Source organism: Manduca sexta, chromosome 4 (genome assembly GCF_014839805.1).
Source record: "Manduca sexta isolate Smith_Timp_Sample1 chromosome 4, JHU_Msex_v1.0, whole genome shotgun sequence".
Lineage (NCBI taxonomy): Eukaryota > Metazoa > Arthropoda > Insecta > Lepidoptera > Sphingidae > Manduca > Manduca sexta.
In genome coordinates, this window is record NC_051118.1 from 4466164 (window position 1) to 4484609 (window position 18446).

The following is an 18446-nucleotide window of genomic DNA, read 5'->3' on the forward strand; positions in this document are numbered from 1 at the left end:
CCAATAACAACTAGCCAAGGACTTAAGTATATCTTTTACTCAATCATCATTTATGAGATTATTTTGATAATTATCGTGGTGTTTATCCTTCATTAGTGTATTATCGTAAGCAGATATTTTTGATAAACTTCGACAGATTTATATATAGGTTTTAACAAGATATTGCAAGTATAATGTGTCGCTCAACACATTCATTGGCAGGGTCGGTAGAGTCCCATTTCACTGTTGCGTCACGTCAGTTTATAACAAATAAACATTTCGCTTAAGCGAGATTTAGACCATCAAGAAAACTTGTAGAATTTGACTCCCTCAAGTGATTTATAAAAAAAAATCTTTGTAAACAATCAAGGCAAGCTTGATTTCTAATTTTGAAGTTTGGGGGACTACCAGCGAGTTGCTTGAATTCAAATAATTGTGCCACTTATACCCATGTTACTATCTAATGAAAATTACGAAAGATACTCTGGAGTTGCTCTTTTCATAATCAATTTAAAGTATAACCTACAAGTACACGATACAAAGAAAAAATAAAATTGTTTTTTATCGTTGTTTAGATCAGTTCATTTATATGCTCGCAAAAGAGGTAAAAGATTAATTTTAAATTTCCATGCGAGCGCACAACCCTCTCTGGAATCAGGAAATATAATTTTTATATATCCTGTACTTAGTAATAGTAAGTGAAATGGGCAGAACAGTCCAGACAAACAGCACCCATTCACTAGTATGACGCATGTGCCAGTCTTCAGCCTCAACCATATTGTAGGGAAATGGCCGACCCGTCACACGACGCTACAGGTACAGATAAAGTCCAATTTAGGGAGGTAAAGGGAAGAGAAGGAATTTCTTATCCTAAAGTGGGAAGAAATGTTATGTTTTAAGATTTAGATTATACTTCAGATATCTCAAGTAAACGAGCAAAATTAAATGCCCTCTCGACCATGACCGATATAACACATTCATACGGAAACATTTGTTATCCATAAGGAATCGTTTGCAAATGTCATTAAAATAAAATAGATCTACGCGTCACTGTGTCTGGAGTCTTAGTCACTTACCATTATTGAGGGTGACGACAAATGAAGGTGTTTTGATATACCACCTATTATATACTAGCTTTAGTGCACGGCTTGGCCCGCTTGAAAGTTTTCACGCGGTTTGAATAATTACCACGCGTCGAAAGGTCAAAAAGGCGATTAGCATCTCTGTCCTACACACGTGTTGTAAATTTTATAGTCATGGTAAAGTCACCTCACTGCACTTTGGTAACAAGGGAGAGGGATCTAATACAATATCCACTGACGAGAGATGATTACCTCTCGACAGTCGACACAATTATGCCGGCCTATTGGAACCGGATACACACAGGTTGATCCCGGAACCCGACACACTGACATGGGTCACTACTGACTATGGTGGGTTTTAACCTTGTGTACGGTGGTCTCTACCCGTGGATATAAAATATATTCTACCACCTGCTAATCTTTCAGAACTGTCACTCCAATATGAACTTATCTGCAGATATATATGGCTCATTTTAAACTACATGGTATCAAAAATTCACAAATATCCATAAAAACAATTTCAGCTCAGTTCTAGTATTAGTTTAAATGTCATGGCCCTTTAAAATGGACCTTAACAACAAAACGAATGTCCAATTCCTGTCTAATTAAACATTTAAATTACATATGAGCAGACATTTTAGACGCAATTGGCAGATATGACCGTGATAGAGTTCTTAGAAAGTTGTTCTGGACAGTTTAAGTTCTAGTACGTTCTCAGCACGATTATGTGACATCTAACTTGTGTTTCCGTGTGGGAAAGTTGAATGCACAAGGACAGACAAAGATTTAAAGATCAGTATATATTTAAAAAAGAAAGATATTTTATTAGTCACGGACAACATACAGAAGTATTAACTAAAAAAAATTTAAAAAGCACACTTTAAAATTATAAACGTAATGCAACTAAATCATTTTATATGTAGGTAATATAGAATGTGATGCTGTATGTTCTTGCCGTTGTATTTCGTACTCGGCATTCGCGACTGGCGAGGATAATCTCGTTTTGATATTCTAGACCCTTGCTTTTCAAAGTGTAGGGCTCCTCCTATAGAGCGTTACAGCATGTAAAAGAAGGCGTTAAGATTTTTGAGTTAATTTCTGTCTCAGAAACAGCCATTTTCCATATAAAACGTAGCATATCTCCTTCTGTATCCTTAGCAATATGTATGCAAAATCAAGATCACCGGTTTGACAAGTAAAAGTGTGAAGGCGTAACAAATATATTTAGGATATTTGGTGAACCCCTTGATTGCCTATTGAAGAGAAGGGAGTCGTGGTCATTTCTTTTTAAGCAGGGTGGCCTGGCATAAACACTTTGGGAACACCTGCTCCAGATGACAATCCACTTACTTATGTTATAGTCACTTACTTTGGCTTCTAAACGGTACCTAACTTACCATTTATTGCTGTAGTCACATCGCAGTATGTACTATATAATAAAATACATTTTGAAAACAATAATATTGCTATTGAAGGACATAAAATCAAGGAAATAAAATCTTTTCTGATTTATTTATCAAATGCATATTAGTATGAAATATGTTTTGATTATGAGATAAAGGCGGTTAGCTAATATACATGACTTATGTTTTTTTATCTTAAACCGTAAGGTCATTTACATTCAGTCCTTTTTTATAATTTGCATTCGTGATAAATCGGTCCTGTATTTTTATTATATTGCGCATATAGAGTTGATTGAGTAACAACGTGATATATGCTTTCTCGGAATTCTTCCGGACCAAACAAGGACAGGTGCTATGTTCGTAAGTTTTACATTCGTAAGTTACTCGCGTAAGTTTTCTATAAGTAACTTAGTAAAGTGAGTTATGCTTAAACTTTAAGTCACCCATGTAAGTACCTTTGTTATTTTAACATATGAAATCATTTCATTTTCCGTAAGTCTACGTAACTTACTTATAAAAACTTACAAATGTAAAACACAACTAATAAGAACTATATCAAGGGCAAAACCGGCCATCAATATTGTTACTACTAACGTATACGGTCGTGTTTATATTCAATTATTGTAATCGTGAAGGGATTTTGAAGGAAACCGTTATACGCTGTTGAAAAATGCATGTGACTTACAATTGGCTTTCACGTATTGCAGGCGTCGATCAATATTATTATTACGAATATATTCAACAATTGTGTACCAAAACAATAGTTCTTCATTTTTGACTATTTAAACCCTATATTGAAATCTTAATGCTCTCCTAAGGAAACTAAACCCTCCTAGCCGAATTTTGGCTACGGCGGTCTACCTCAACGGAGATCAACCAGGTGCGGGGGAGATATAAGAGGGCACAACATCCATATTTTTTTTTTTGTTTGGTGTTGTGCATAACACTATGATATTTTATCAGTTATTTTATTATATCTATACTAATATATAAAGCTGAAAAGTTTATTAATTTGTTTAAACGCATCAATCTTAAAAAATACTTAAGCTATTTTGTTTTTTTTTTACTTATAAATCTATTACTCCTGTGTGTGAAAAATCTTAAACGGGACATTTATGTCGGATTTTTTTACGCGAGCAAAGCCACGAGCAAAAGCTAGTTTTATAATATGTAGTAATATGCTGCAATTTAATGAAAGTTTTTCTTTATATTTTTTATATAAAAATTTTATGAAGATTTTAAAATTAGGTAGTCCTTCATGGGTACCTTTACCTTATAAATTACACTTCAAAAGCAAGTCCAGCGTGATTCTATAGCACCTGATTATTTATTATCAATAAGCCAAGATAACGAATTAATCTAGTGCAACTGCGTCCCGGATCATACTTGTAACAACAAATGTACCGATATTGGTAATCTTTTCCTTAAGGTGGTAGCTCAAGGTCCATTTTCATACATTTTGTTTCGGCTTTAATCTGGGTAACTAAACAAGTATTGGCAAGTAAAGAATTTAAATTCACGTCTAGTTAGATTAGTTCTCGCAGTTGAAAGAAAATGTAAAAATAATTAATAATCATGGATATTTCTGCCTTTAAAATTTCGTCATATTAAATTTTAAAGGCCGAAATATCCATGATTATTATTTATTTACGTTTTCTTCAACTGCGAGAACTAATCAACTAACGTAATTAAATTCTACTGCGCTCTGTTTATTACAGATAAATGTATGAAAAAAGATAACAACCTTAAATATTAAGTATATTTCGTCAAAACATATTAGTGGCAAAGTTAGGATAGTAGTCAGGGTAAACAAACATGTAAGACAGGTCAATCGACAAAGTTACTTTACTTTGTCAACTAAAAAGGTTTTATTTGCGAATTATTCGGGGTTGATCCAGAATAATTCGCAAAAGATTACAAGATTTAACTAATAATAATGGCATGTGGAAGTGAAATTGTTTTTTTTTTTTTTTATAGTTCCAGTTAAGGCAATGTCTTCAGCAAAACGGTGCGCTATCTATTCGAAATTTAAACTATATAAAAAATAAAATAGCCGACATATTTCTACTATATAGTTTCATTTAGTAACGCAATGTCACATTAGTATATAACAAAAGTCGAATCTATTGACAATCACGATTTGCAATGATCATAATATGCATTATAACAATATAAGAACTCGTACGTATTTAAATAAAACGTCCTTATTACTTTTTGTGAAAATCAGTATTACGATGCTCAATTAATTCTAAATTAATTTCTATAAGGCAAATAAATTCCATTCAAGCAGCCGTGATATTGACACGACACGATAACATGTAAAGATCACGGTTTATCGAAAGATCGTCCGTTTGTCCTCTGGCGCCGACCTTGTTGTAACCCAGCTTCCTTACGCAAGGGTCGGGCAGGAAATATACAAAGTATGAGCTGAAAGACCAAGCAGCATCGAAGCTTGCTTGGTCAAAACCGGTTGTAACATTGAAGGGACAATCGAATCTGTACGCTATATCCGATAGTTGTAATAAGCAGATCATTTTTTACATTGACATAAACATTGTAACATTGAAGAGACAATCGAATCTGTACGCTATATCCGATAGTTGTAATAAGCATTTTTTTTTTATATTAACATAAACATTGTAACATTGAAGGGACAGTCGAATCTGTACGCTATATCCAATAGCTGTAATAAGCAGGTTATTTTTTTATATAGAGCTTTGGCCGAGTCTTCGCCATTTTGTCGCTATTACCGGTACATTGCTATAACCGATGTCTCTATACACAAATTCTATTGTAGTTTTCTAGACTCAACGACTACTATGTTTTTTGCAATAAGGTACTGTTAGTAAGTATTTAAGATAGAATTTATATTGCAGAAGTATTATTTCAAGAAGAGGCCCGGGCATAAAGAAATAAATAAAAAAAAATACATTTATCACCGTTAATGGTTTTTTAGTCTAGTATTTTTTATTTTATTGCCGACTAAGGCAAGAAATCTGACAATTTCAATACTACGTAATCATACTAACTATATTGTTTAATTTCTTTATAGTCATAAATCGATGAGTGTAAAACAAACTTTGTTACTTAAATTTTTTTCTCTACTCGGGTATAACACTATGATCCTTTCTCAGCCAACTAAACTTAGTACGCTTGCTTTTTAGACTTTCGTCTACATTTGTAGAGCTCAAAATATTGTAAAAAAATTTATTTTGTAACAGGAAATTAAAAAGGACTTTTCATTTTGTATGAATAACCTATTAGAATGTAGGAACTGTGGTAAATAAAATATGTTCTCCGTGATTTTGTATGCGTAATATTGAATAACCCATTATCAATGATGAATAATACCTACAGACTACAGCTGTAAAGAACACGCTTTCGTCATCTTTATAAGTACCTACAATAAAGACACAACTCGCAGAAAATAATTCTGCAACTGTTAAAACAACTAGCGCCATCTACCGAACGAGTGAGAAAAAATTGTAGCACATCAGCAATGTTATATTTCGGTGACAACTTTTTGTTGCTCGTGTATTTTTATCAGGCGTAAAATAGTTTTTTAGAATTTGTTTACTTATGAATGTGTGTTCATTCTAAATATTAGAAATATAAGTAGTAATAATACAAATGCTTACCATATTCCTGTTTCTAAAACTAAGTCCACGGTCTCTGGCAGTTCTAACCGGAAACCTGTAAAGAAACGAATACTTAATATGTTTTTGTATTTAATCTATTTTATGGCTTCGTACTTCTTGTACTAGATAAATGAAATAATATTTGTAAGTTGGTATAGTCTAATGTTAATATTATTGGCAATATGTTTCCGGAATCTTAAGTTTATTCATTACGTAATTAGTAATTTATTACATATTACAAATGACCATGTGAAAATAACCATTCATAAAAAACTGCGCATACGCATACAACTTGCGGCATATTTAAAAAAACGATGTTTTTCTCTATCGTCGGTTCGCTCGTGAAAATATCCAATCAGAATAAAGCTTGCTTGACATTTAATAAATAAGATTTTTTTTGTCTGAAATTGATATCATTCTGATAATGGGTCCCAATCGACTTTTTCGTTCAATCACAAAAATGGATCCCTTAGATAAAGGTTTTTTTAACATGCTCCCAAATGCATAATTTAAAATTAAATGAAATGAAATAATTTATTTGAACCTGTAAAATGTTATACATTATTTAGATTCTGTCAATATTAACTCTACCACCAGTTCGGAAAGCAGTTTTCACCAGAGGAGAACGGGCAAGAAACTCTAGTGGTGCTCTTTTTAAAATCAGTTTGGTATTAACTACAGTACATGATACACAGAAAAGAGAAAAATTACAATTGTTTTTTATTGCTGTTTAGAGCAGTTCATTTATAATTTCATTTTGATTGGTTATTCTCCGGATGGGATTGAAAATTAATATTGTTTTTGAAATCGTATTAGACAAAACCAAAAAGCATTCTCTACGTAAATATGTGACTTCAACTTACCGTCTGATATTATCCTTTGTATTATGCTGGTCATGTCTTTAACTTCAGCTGCGTAAAAATTCTCTCCAGCGTACGGAGTTATACCTAAATCTTTGATACGATAAGGAATATTATTGTTTTAGGCTTTATAATATTTAATCTAAAATTAGAAATAGTAGTAATTATTTTTTAGTTGATTTGAAACCACTTTATTGGTGAATAATCATTTTTTAATTAATATTTTGATTTTAAAGCAATTTTTCGGTGAAAGAATTGTTTCAGTGATTCCAGAGGTTTATACAATACTCTATCGAAGTCATTAACTCTTTATTAGGACAGATGTGAGAGTTATTGTTACGTAAATTGCTCAAATTTGATATCATGAAGTCTTAATAAAATATAGATAAGATACCAAATGGTATTTTCAATACATACTTATAGACGCGACAGTAAATTTATCTATTTTATGCTCTTACGACTGAACCACTGAACCAATTTCAGTAATGGTATGGAGATAGTTTGGAATCCTGGGAACGACATAGGCTACTGCTATCCTCGAATAAATTGACAATGGGCGAAGCAGTGAGCATAAGCTAGTAAAGTCTTCCTCTTCTTTCTACTCTTGTATTATTACTGTCTCAATGGTGAGAACGGACTACTACTAAGAGGGGTTGAGGGGGGTACTATCTCCAATAAATTCTTCTGGACAAGAGCCTCTACTACTAAGGAGTACCTATGAAGTATGAAAATATTATATTATATTTTAAAAGGATACAGTTGAGCATATCCAACAGCGAGGTAGGGTGGTCGGGAGGCGGAGGCGGCGGCGGCGCTTGCGCACGAGGCGGCGCCACCGCGCGCAATGTGTACGTGCGCACGTACTCCTTCCTCAGGTCGTGGAAGCGCGCGTAGTACGCAGGCAGCGTCAGCTCCTTGCTGCACGCCTCGGGGTGAAGGCATTGTCTGGAAAAAAAGAAAAAAAACGTTATTTACTTAAAACAATATTAGTTATTTATTTATTAACAATGCCACATCGTATATTAACAGGCCAGGTTCATCGTGATGAACATAGCAATATAAACAACACTGATATGTGAAAGTACGACGTACAAAATATTCGCTACAGTAGGTAAAGACATTCCCTCTTATTAATAGAAATTTATCATCTCTGGACTGAGTAAAGCTGTGATAACAAGTATGTTTCTCAGTGCTGACGGCCTGCCAACCGTCGCAGTGCATAGACATAGGGCCGCTGTGATTGGCTAATATTGTTGTATCTTAATAAGGGGGATTGTTTTTATTTATACTGTAAGCAGTACAGGGATAAAATAAATAGTATTATTTAAATTTTGCTCATTGTTTAACAACAGGCGATCGTATATATGTTCACATTGTAAACAAATAGAGCTGAATAAAATAGAACGGTATGAACTGATTTTACGAACAGCAATTCCAAGCAGATACGACATGGCGACCTTAAAAAAGAGCGTATCCCCAATTCCCCTCTACGCCGCCTGGTTGCCGATGTTCATGGGTTGCGATGATCATTTAGCATCAGGTGAACCGTGTATTCGTTTGCCGCTTGTATAAAAAACAATTTGTTTTATTACTAAAACTAAATATTACCATAATAGCTTTAAATTGTCTTTTTTTTTAATAACTATCGTCAAAATAATGTTACTAAATACGAATTAGATATATCTAAGACGTGACTAGAGTTTGAACAACTACATAATCATGTTATTTCAAATCAGCAGAAATTACGCAAAAAGTAATTTTATATTATTTAAATACGCCTAATTCACTATGCATTCATATATGTATAAAACATGTTCTGTCTTATTTATAAATATTGCGCAAAGCTATGTTTAGTTAAACACAAATTTACTCGATCAGCTGTAAGTCAAAACCCGGCATCTTGCCTCTTAATAAGGTTTAGACTAGGAACCGTTGATGTTTTTAACAGCTATTTAAGCAATTCTTAACCACCTCTTAACGCTCAAACAAGTTTATAAGTAAGATTGGTTTTATTTCATTTACGTGAAGAGTTTTCCGCCCTCACACCCAACACTACAACTCCTGTAAGCCAGGATCAGCAGTGGCACGCATTTTATGACACCGAGGAGTAAAGCTCGGCGAGTCTCAGGGAAAACTAATTTGTCATTATCCCGCAACGAAATTAATCAAATAGAAATATAGGGAAGAGGTGGAAATAATGACTGTCCACTTCCATCAATAGCAAAGCATGAGATACGATAATGAATTTTAATCTCAAGTATAGGGAATGAAAGTAATGTAATAATATAATGTAATCGAAGTAATAACTGATGCAATGTATACTGCATACGATGCATACGATGTATGTACTGCCCTTATATTTAATGTTATTGTCGGCCACAACAATCTTGCACGCCCAAAATAAAATATGGCGAGACTCCATCTTTACCTAACACTTGTAACAGGGGGCGAATTACGTATCAAATAGTGGACCCCCCCTATGCGATACTCTATGCTAATATTTTTGATAAAACACCAATATGTACATGTACACTGTATTTTTTTTATTGCTTTGAATGACGAGACGAGTTCGCCGTTCGCCTGATGGTAAGCGATATAACCACCCATAAACAGAAGAAATACCATCCAACACCTGGAGTAACAAAGTATTGTTTGGTATTCCACTGCGCTCGCCATCCTGAGACGTGAGATGTTACGTCTCATTATGTCCAGTAGTTACACTGGCTACAATGTCCTTCAAACCGGAACACAACAGTAACTACACACTGCTGTTTGGCGGCAGAAATAGACATTGCGGTGGTACCTACCCAGGCGGACTCTCACATGAGAGACCAACCACTTGTATTCAGCACATAAATTATTTGTTTTGAAAGAAATCGTGACAAACTTTGTTCGATGCACATGAGGAAAATCGTAAACATACGAAATGGATTGACATCTAAATTAGTTCGAGGCCTTGAAATTAGTCACATTCGTATTCAATCTTTCTAGTTTGTGTGAAAAATGGCAGTTACTTGTTATTGACAGGTGCATAAGAATTGCAAATCGAAATCATCGAATATATACAGTTTTTCTCACCATGCAAGAAGATAAATAACCCGTTCTGTTCTATTTTGCAATAATATACTCGCCATTTAGAAGTAATAAAAAAACAATTTGCATTTGCTCCTATAAAAAAGTAAATATAATAATACTATCAGCCCTGTACTATATGTCCCACTGCTAGGCACGGGCCTCCTCTTCTAGTTAGAGGGATTAGGCCTTAGTCCACCACGCTGGCCTAGTGCGGATTGGTAGACTATAGAGAACTTTTCAGGTATGCAGCTTTCCTCACGATGTTTTCCTTAACCGTTAACTCAAGTGGTAATTCACAAAGAATACACAAATAATTTTAGAAAAGTCAGAGGTGTGTGCCCTTGGGATTTGAACCTGCGGACTTTCGTCGCGGCAGCCTGTTCCACGCCCAACTAGGCTATCGCCGCCGTATATGGTCAATAATAACGCGCAAATGGAAGATGAAAAATCGATAAACTGCAAGCCAATTGCAATGAGCAATTTTTGGTAGTTAGAAAAAAAATATATAAGTTCCTTTTTTCTTGGGTTATTTTATTGAACCTCTAATATCTCATGTGGGCGAACGTGGATTGATATATCACGAAACTTTAACGTTGAAACAATATGGTCAGCTTCAGATGCAAATTCATGAAATAGCCATAACACGAAGTGATCAATTCTTAAATCTTACCACGAAATACAAATAGCACTACCCTTTCAAATGTTCTTGTTAGGACTTAAATACATAAACTACAATCGACTCGACAAATCATCATCAGCCGCTGGATATCCACTGTTGAACATGGGCCTCGCCCAAAAATTTCCAGATCAACCTATTGTAAGCGGCCCGCATCCAGCGACCTCCTGCGATTATAATGAGGTCTTCTGTCCACCTCGTGAGTGGACGTCCGACACTGCGTTTGCCAGTACGTAGCCTCGATTCCAGAACCTTCTTGCCCCATCAGCCATCAGTTCTGCGAGCTATGTGCCCTACCCACTGCTCTTCAGCTTGATAAACGGATGGGCTATGTCGGTGGGATTTCGTTCTTCTACAGATCTCCATATTTTGATTCGATCATATAAAGAAACATCAAGCATAGTCCTCTCCATAGCTCGCTGAGCAACTCGACAAATGCATGAACATAATATAGTTATATTATGTATTTCTAGAATACATGATAAGATTTGAATTTCTTTTTTAAAATTTTTAAAAGTAAAATCTGTTTACCCTTTTAAAAGGGCCTGATATATCTCATCACAGGAAGTTGGCATCGACCTTTGCCCGCACGTTGATTTGTGATACAAACACAAATTATGCATGAACGATTTAATCGGGACGTGTTTCCGTTGTAGAAATATTCAACAGCTTTTGCTTGCGTGAATGTTTTTTTGGAAATATAATCTATCTTTAAAAGACCGTTTAGCTTTCTATTAATAAAAAAATTAAGGAGTCATTAGTTTTAGATATGATGTATAACTCACTTATACATTTTCATGTTGCCGTCAGCCAAAAAAGTACATGTAAAATCCTTTTATTAATTTATCTAAAATAAAGTGAACTCTGAAGTTTATACGTTGGTACGGACATAAAAGTTCAAAGGCGATTTGAAATTGCTGACTGTATGTCCTTAAAATATAATCTATACTCCATGCTAATATATAAAGAAGAGCTTATTTATTTGAACGCGATAATCTCTGGAACTACTGAACTGATATTGAAAAATTTTTCATTAATAAAGCTACATTACTCCCGAGTGTTATAGGCATTTTTTCCGACAAAATATGAAGAGAGACTTTTTCACAGAGGGGGAGCCGAGAGCAAAAACTATTTGTAAAAAAAAATGCAAACAATGCTTTATTCTCGAATATTATCATACTACTTAATTCCGAGGTGCTAGATTGCATTTGCGGGACGCGTAGAACTTAAGATTTTTTTTATACTGACCATTTTCGGAATCTGGAAGCAAAATGTTCTATCATATTTGTGGGTTGTCTAGTTCAACGTATTTTTATAAAATTCCCGCCCGTCCGTTCACAATGGAAACATGTTTAACCCGTGCACTTCACCGGATACAGATTGGTATCAAGACAAAATTTTGTTCAATACCTGTTTATTATTTACAATTGTTATTATACATATATTCGTTCGACGAATGGTAACTGCTCATAAATAATGGGAATAATATCGAGATATTTTAATAATAAATCATTGACCTGCGGCCAATGTTACATATTCATATTTTATTTTATTTCTGACGAGCTTGCCGTTCGCCTGATGGTGAACGATACGACCGACGACTATTTCACGGTATTCGACAGAATCATTCCGGTCTACTGAAATGCTTCTTCAATCTACGGCAAAATGACCCAGAATTATAGGAAGGCATGAGCACAAGCTAATGCAAACTATTCCAAAGCCTGGTACGTCACAGAAGAGGGTTCAATATAGGTTCAGAGCGTAATGGTTTTAATAATATATTTAGCGGATGTTTACCTGAGCGGAGGTTGTCCGTCTGTGACGAGTCTGAAGAGAGGCGAGTGCGGGTCCACCTGGATTTTTTACTACCAAAATATTCCTTATTAAATCTATGTTAAAGTGTTTGTTGCAAATTAAAATTATGAGTACATTAGGAGATGCGCGAAATCAACAATTTAAGTGCCATTCATAATGAAATTAATGAAACGATATCCATATTCTAAAAAATTGTATATAACTCAAGTAAAGATAGCATATTGTAGAAATATGTAAAAAAATCTTTATGTTTTATTAAAAGCTAATACTTGCCAAATGTTTGTATTGTCAACTAGCTTTTGCTCGCGGCTTCGCTCGTGTGACGAAGTTTTCCGGGAGAAAAGTCCCGCTATATATTTTCCCGGGATAAAAAGTAGCCTATAACCTTCCCAGGGATTTAAACAATGTCCATACCTAATTTCATAAAAATCCGTTCAGATTTTGAGAAACTCGCTAACATACAGACAGAAAAGCGGACTTTGTTTTACAATATGTACAGATAGAATAGTTTTTAAGGCTCGGAGATATAAACAAAAACTAATTAGAATAATTAATCTGCTTTTAATTTAATAGACTGACAGCGAACTAAATTGCTTCACACTCAATTTCATTATAATGGTAACACTAAAAAGCATTTTTTTACTTTAATCTAAGAATCCATCAAGCACAATGTAACAGCTAAAGAATTATAAGTTTCCTAACCTCCTTTTATAACACCGTATTTCAATGAAAACATCTATGGGAAAAAAGATAAACGAACATTGTCAAGAGACCCATTGTGATTACAAGATGAGTGGATAAGGTGACATTGGCTAAGAACATCAGCTTACAATTACGACGTCAAAACGTGCATTAGGTCAGTTGAGTTTGCCTTTACGTTCTAATTATTGCGATCTTGAGGTGTCAGGCTCTCATTTAATAGAGGTTTAGTTGTGTATCGACTTGTGTCTGATTGTTTAATACATATCGCAGGATGTCCACTGCTGAACATGGGCCTCTCACAAAGATTTCCAGATCGACTTTTTCTTATACGGCAAAGTGAACTTTAAAGTCTAATAAGTGGAGTGGAGTCCAATAGAATGTTTATTAACGAGAGATGATTACCCCTCGACAGTCGACACAATTATGCCTATTAGAACCAGCAGTGGCGGCCTGAACGACGCGAGGCCCCAGGCGAAAGCAAAAACAGTTTCCCTGTTTCACATTTTCGTTGGTAAGATCGTAAAAAACGTCCTCTAAGGCATTGCGCAGGCCCCGGGTAGTTGCATGGTTCGCCTCCCCCTAAGGCTGCCTCTGAGAACCAGATATACACAGGCTGATCCCGGAACGCGACAGTTACGTGGACTATGGCGGGTTTTAACACCTTGTGTACGGTGGTCGCTATCCGGGCGGATATAAAATATATCCTACCACCGATTAATAATAAATGGCTCGCATCCAGTGCCCTTTACAACGTTTATTAATACGTATCGCTTGCTCACTTTTACAAAGTCCTATTAACTTTAGTACAATTTGAATTATATAACATCGACGCTATCTAAGCGACAATCAGTAAATTTTTGAGTAGAGTGCTTTAAAGTTTTGATTTTAATATGAAAATTCATAACAATTCAACTTTTAATTTTATAAATATATAGTCCAATGTTATTAAATTTTTCCTAGACCTACAAAACCTAGATCAAACGATGCAGAAAAAAATGGCGATTCAAAATATTTATATTCATTTTCGGTATATTTGTCGCTTAGATTGCCTTTCAAGCATCGACACGATTCTATGTTTAGAGTAACAAATTCCATTAAACCTTGAAGATATTGTTTTTATTATATATATAAGGCACGTGCCAAAATTATGATAAATAGGTTGATGACATTCATTATTCTCGGGTCAGTAGACTTCGATACGTTACAATTATTTAAAGACATCATTCAAACTCAATTATAAAGTAATTAATGGTAGAGATATTTAACATATTTATTATGTTTCATTGTCACGTGATCGGTAATGCGTAGTAGAATATTTTGACACCGACTTCATAGGTTCTGCGAGATTCTATCAGATTTCTTTAACAACCTGACCAGGTAAATAAAAAACCTCGCCATGTTGTAAAATATGCAACTAATTCCTTGTAATGACAACGTTACCTTAAACACGAGAAGATAAGTGGCGTCCCCAAAACAGGCATTTTTTTCTAGTCAGCTTATAACTAGCTCTTGTTCGCGGCTTCGTTCGCGTTAACGCGCATTCCCGGTATAAAAAGTAGTCTATAACACTCCAAGGTAATGTAGCTTTATATTAGTGAAAGAATTTTCGAAATCGGTTGAGTGTTTTTTTAGTTTATCCATTACAAGCAAACGAACAAAAAATCAAATCTTTCCTTTATAATATTAGTTTATATAATAAAACTGATAGCTATAAATAAAAAAATGAAATATAAGTTTATTTGTGTTTGAAAATTATTAATTTTATAAAGGAAGAAAATTGATTTTTATTTACTAACTAATAAATGGATGCCAGGAAGAAATTAACAAAACAATGATTTGATATTAGATACATTGTACCGATGAATACAATTTAGTCGTGATGAAACTTTAATGGTTAAATTGTATGTGTAAATTATTGTTAACTGTTCAAAGTCGCCGCCAAATTATAGTAGCATAGTTATATAATGTTTATAAAACTTCCTCAGTTTACAGTCAGTTACAGTCGGCACGCGGAATTTACATGACCTTTAACCTTAATAAAACATAAATTACAACTAGATAAAACGCATTAAACCTTTATATCTGATTAATGTATTTTTTAATTGTTTAAAAAATCGGCCTCGTATAGTGCCGAATTAATAAATTATAAATGTAAGTGCTATAATTATCAGTCAATATTTTTGGCGCCAAATTGCATTAACAGTTGCCGATTTTTTTGGAGTGATACAGCATAAATATAATGACTGACTCGGTGGCTTAGTTGTATTACGGCACCACTGCAGTGCTAAGATCTCAGGTTCAGGCAAAGTGATATTGGGTTTTTTACTCAGTATCAGCTCGGAGTCTGGAATTGGTACCCGATATAGAGATAGGCTCGCCCCCTATCACATCATGGGACGGCATACACACAGCGGAACTGGGTGTACCAGTTGCACCTCTGCCTATGCCTTCGAAGAAAAAAAAACTTGAGAATGTGTGTGTATTTTTATTTTGCAATACCGTCATTCCTGTCAAAGAAACCGCGGGCTCAATCTCAAAAAAAAAAAGTCGACGTAGCTGTACGGGCAGATTCTTTTGCCTTTACCGTAAACATGAAAATAAATAAGAAAAATAATCATAAACAACAAAAAACAAAACTGTTCGAAATTCGAAAATCAATAATTATTAGAAGCGCGGTAAAACCGTATCTATAAACATCGTATAATAAACAGTTTTTTGTCGCTCATTCGCGTATAATTATTGAAAATTACATGCCGATTGTCGAGTGCACAACATCTTTTGTTATTGGTTATTGAATACGATTTATGTGTGTAAAAACTGAAGTTATTACGAACGACAAATCTTTATTACTATTTTTTATTTATTATGTTTGTACGAACAAACTTCTGTGCAATGCAGAGCTGTGTTATGTATTTTTCAAGGTGAATAAATAACTTGATTGACCCGCGTCCTTAGAAGCTGTGAGATGTGTATTTTAGTATGTAGAAGGACATAAAAAATAATTTTGTGTAGGTTTTTAGATTAAAAATGCATTCTACTTGGTCGTTGCAATAATTTATAACCAATAAATATGGCATTCTGTCTGTTGATATGTTTAAATTTGAATGTTTAAAAATATTAAACGTAGAAACTGTTAAATATTTTTTATGAATGCACAGATACAAATTCTTTTATTTTATAATAATCCTGTGTTGAAAATATACACAATAGGAATGATTTTTGTTCCAGGTAAATAAATCTACGCTCCCAAAGCACTTGACACATAAGGAAATAAAACTGTTTTTCGGATTTTATCGCGGTTTTAATTCATCTCGTGACCACGAAGGCTGCTGCCTTCGAAACCTCTGAAGGAAATTATAACACAAAAAATCCGAAAAATTGTTTTTTTCCATATATTTTAAAAGTCAACGAGCGTATTCCAAAATTTTATTAATAATATCGATCCTATTTTTTTTCTACGCAACAAAAAACTAAGGAATCTTCTCGAACAAGATATTTCCATTCCATGTAGTGTCACGTTTATCACTTCGCTATAACTCAAGGATTCAAGGAAAATCTTTTGCGTGGCTTGACACGTTTGTATCCTGTATATTATTCTTTTGTGTCTTGTGACGCTTATGTCATGGGTACAAAGAGGCAGTGATATGCGAAGTATAACGCCTAGTGTTTATTTCAACTTTATGTATGAATACAAAACAAGCAAACATAAAACAGGGCGACAACTCAGTCAATTTAAATTAAAATATAAAAATAATATAACAATTATTTTTTTTATTCCTTTATTTGTTTAGGGTTTGTCCACAAGAACATATTAACCCTATTGTATCATACAGAATCACGTAGATTGAAAAATAGTAACAGTACCTACACATATAAATGATGGTCACTAAATTACAGAGCTCCTTTGCTACATAATTGGAAACGATAGGATGGACTGAATCAGACAATACATAGATATATCAGTATATATATCCATTATATTAAGTTTAAGATGCCTTAAAAATTCCTCACTTTCTATTTAAATTTTATACATTACATTCACATAGGTATGTGAACAATTTAATGTAAGTAAAAAGAAATTAGTATGGCCGGTTCAGATTATACCAACATAACTGTAACCGTATTAAAAAAAAACATAAATATAAAATAATAAATCGTGAGTAATCTAGTTTTCGTCTACTCTACTCTTATATGAAAAACCGACAAATGTTGCTCGGTCTGGGATTCGAATTCAAGACCTTTGGGAGTCAATTATAACCTTTATCTATAGAGATGAGAAATCACAAATCTCGATTTATATGTTTAAACTACTTCCTTATATTGAATGTTACAAATAAATTGAACATTGAATATAACAGTGCCTTTTAACAATCATATCGCTTAAAAATCAAAAAAAATTGTGACGGTTTTATCCGAAACTTACGAAAAACAATACCTTGCTCAAACTTACTAGATATATACCGTACTAAGCTAAAAAGCGGTATCTCAAAAAAAATATCTAAATCTTGATTTTTATGTCGTCAGATAACTTAAAGAAATACCCATCCAATGAACTTACGTAAATAACGGTATCTTGTTTAGAACTTGTTAAAAAAAATCCTTAAAAGAGTTTCTCTATCTCAATTTTAGATACAAAACTATAGAACTATCTTTATAAAACTTCGATTTTTTCGAAATAAGGTTTCCCTGACATACCGCTTTTGCGCTTAGCACGGCGGTATAATACATTAATATTTTTCGACCGAATACAATATGAAATACCGGCATGACTGGTAAAATATAAAAGTATTATGTAAAACTTCATTTATCTGATAATTTATAATGGCCAATTTCCTATTATTATAATCTCTCAATCATGCATGTGCAACAAATATTTATGAAGATGGTGACAAAGAGTTAGTAAGTTGTAGAGATTTCTGATCTTCAATGGAGGTAATTCAATTACTAAATAACAATGACCATCGGATTTATACCACCATGGCGGCACCGAGGTGTAGCGTGGCGTCATGGTGGACTTTGTTTAGAACTAGGCATTGCTCGCAACTTCGCACACATGAAAAACCTTTCCCAGGATAAAAAAACTTCTTTTGTACCTACTTTTCTAGAATAAAAAGTAGGTTATATTATGTTATTCTAAGCCATAGTGCATCTGCATGCGAGACATCCAAATTTATCAGCATTTTTTTACTTCTAAGTATCATACCGTCAAATTCATA

The 18446-nt window shown here is 33.9% G+C and overlaps 1 protein-coding gene across 1 annotated transcript in view; it reads right to left on the reverse strand.

The window, feature by feature from the left end:
- Positions 1 to 18446, reverse strand: part of LOC115443018 (RNA-binding protein fusilli) — a 173842-nt gene that overhangs the window by 52950 nt on the left and 102446 nt on the right. Inside the window, 5 exon segments of the mRNA XM_037441051.1 lie at positions 6103 to 6157; positions 6966 to 7055; positions 7720 to 7907; positions 12511 to 12578; positions 17661 to 17675. Coding sequence (XP_037296948.1) covers positions 6103 to 6157; positions 6966 to 7055; positions 7720 to 7907; positions 12511 to 12578; positions 17661 to 17675 — 416 coding nt within the window.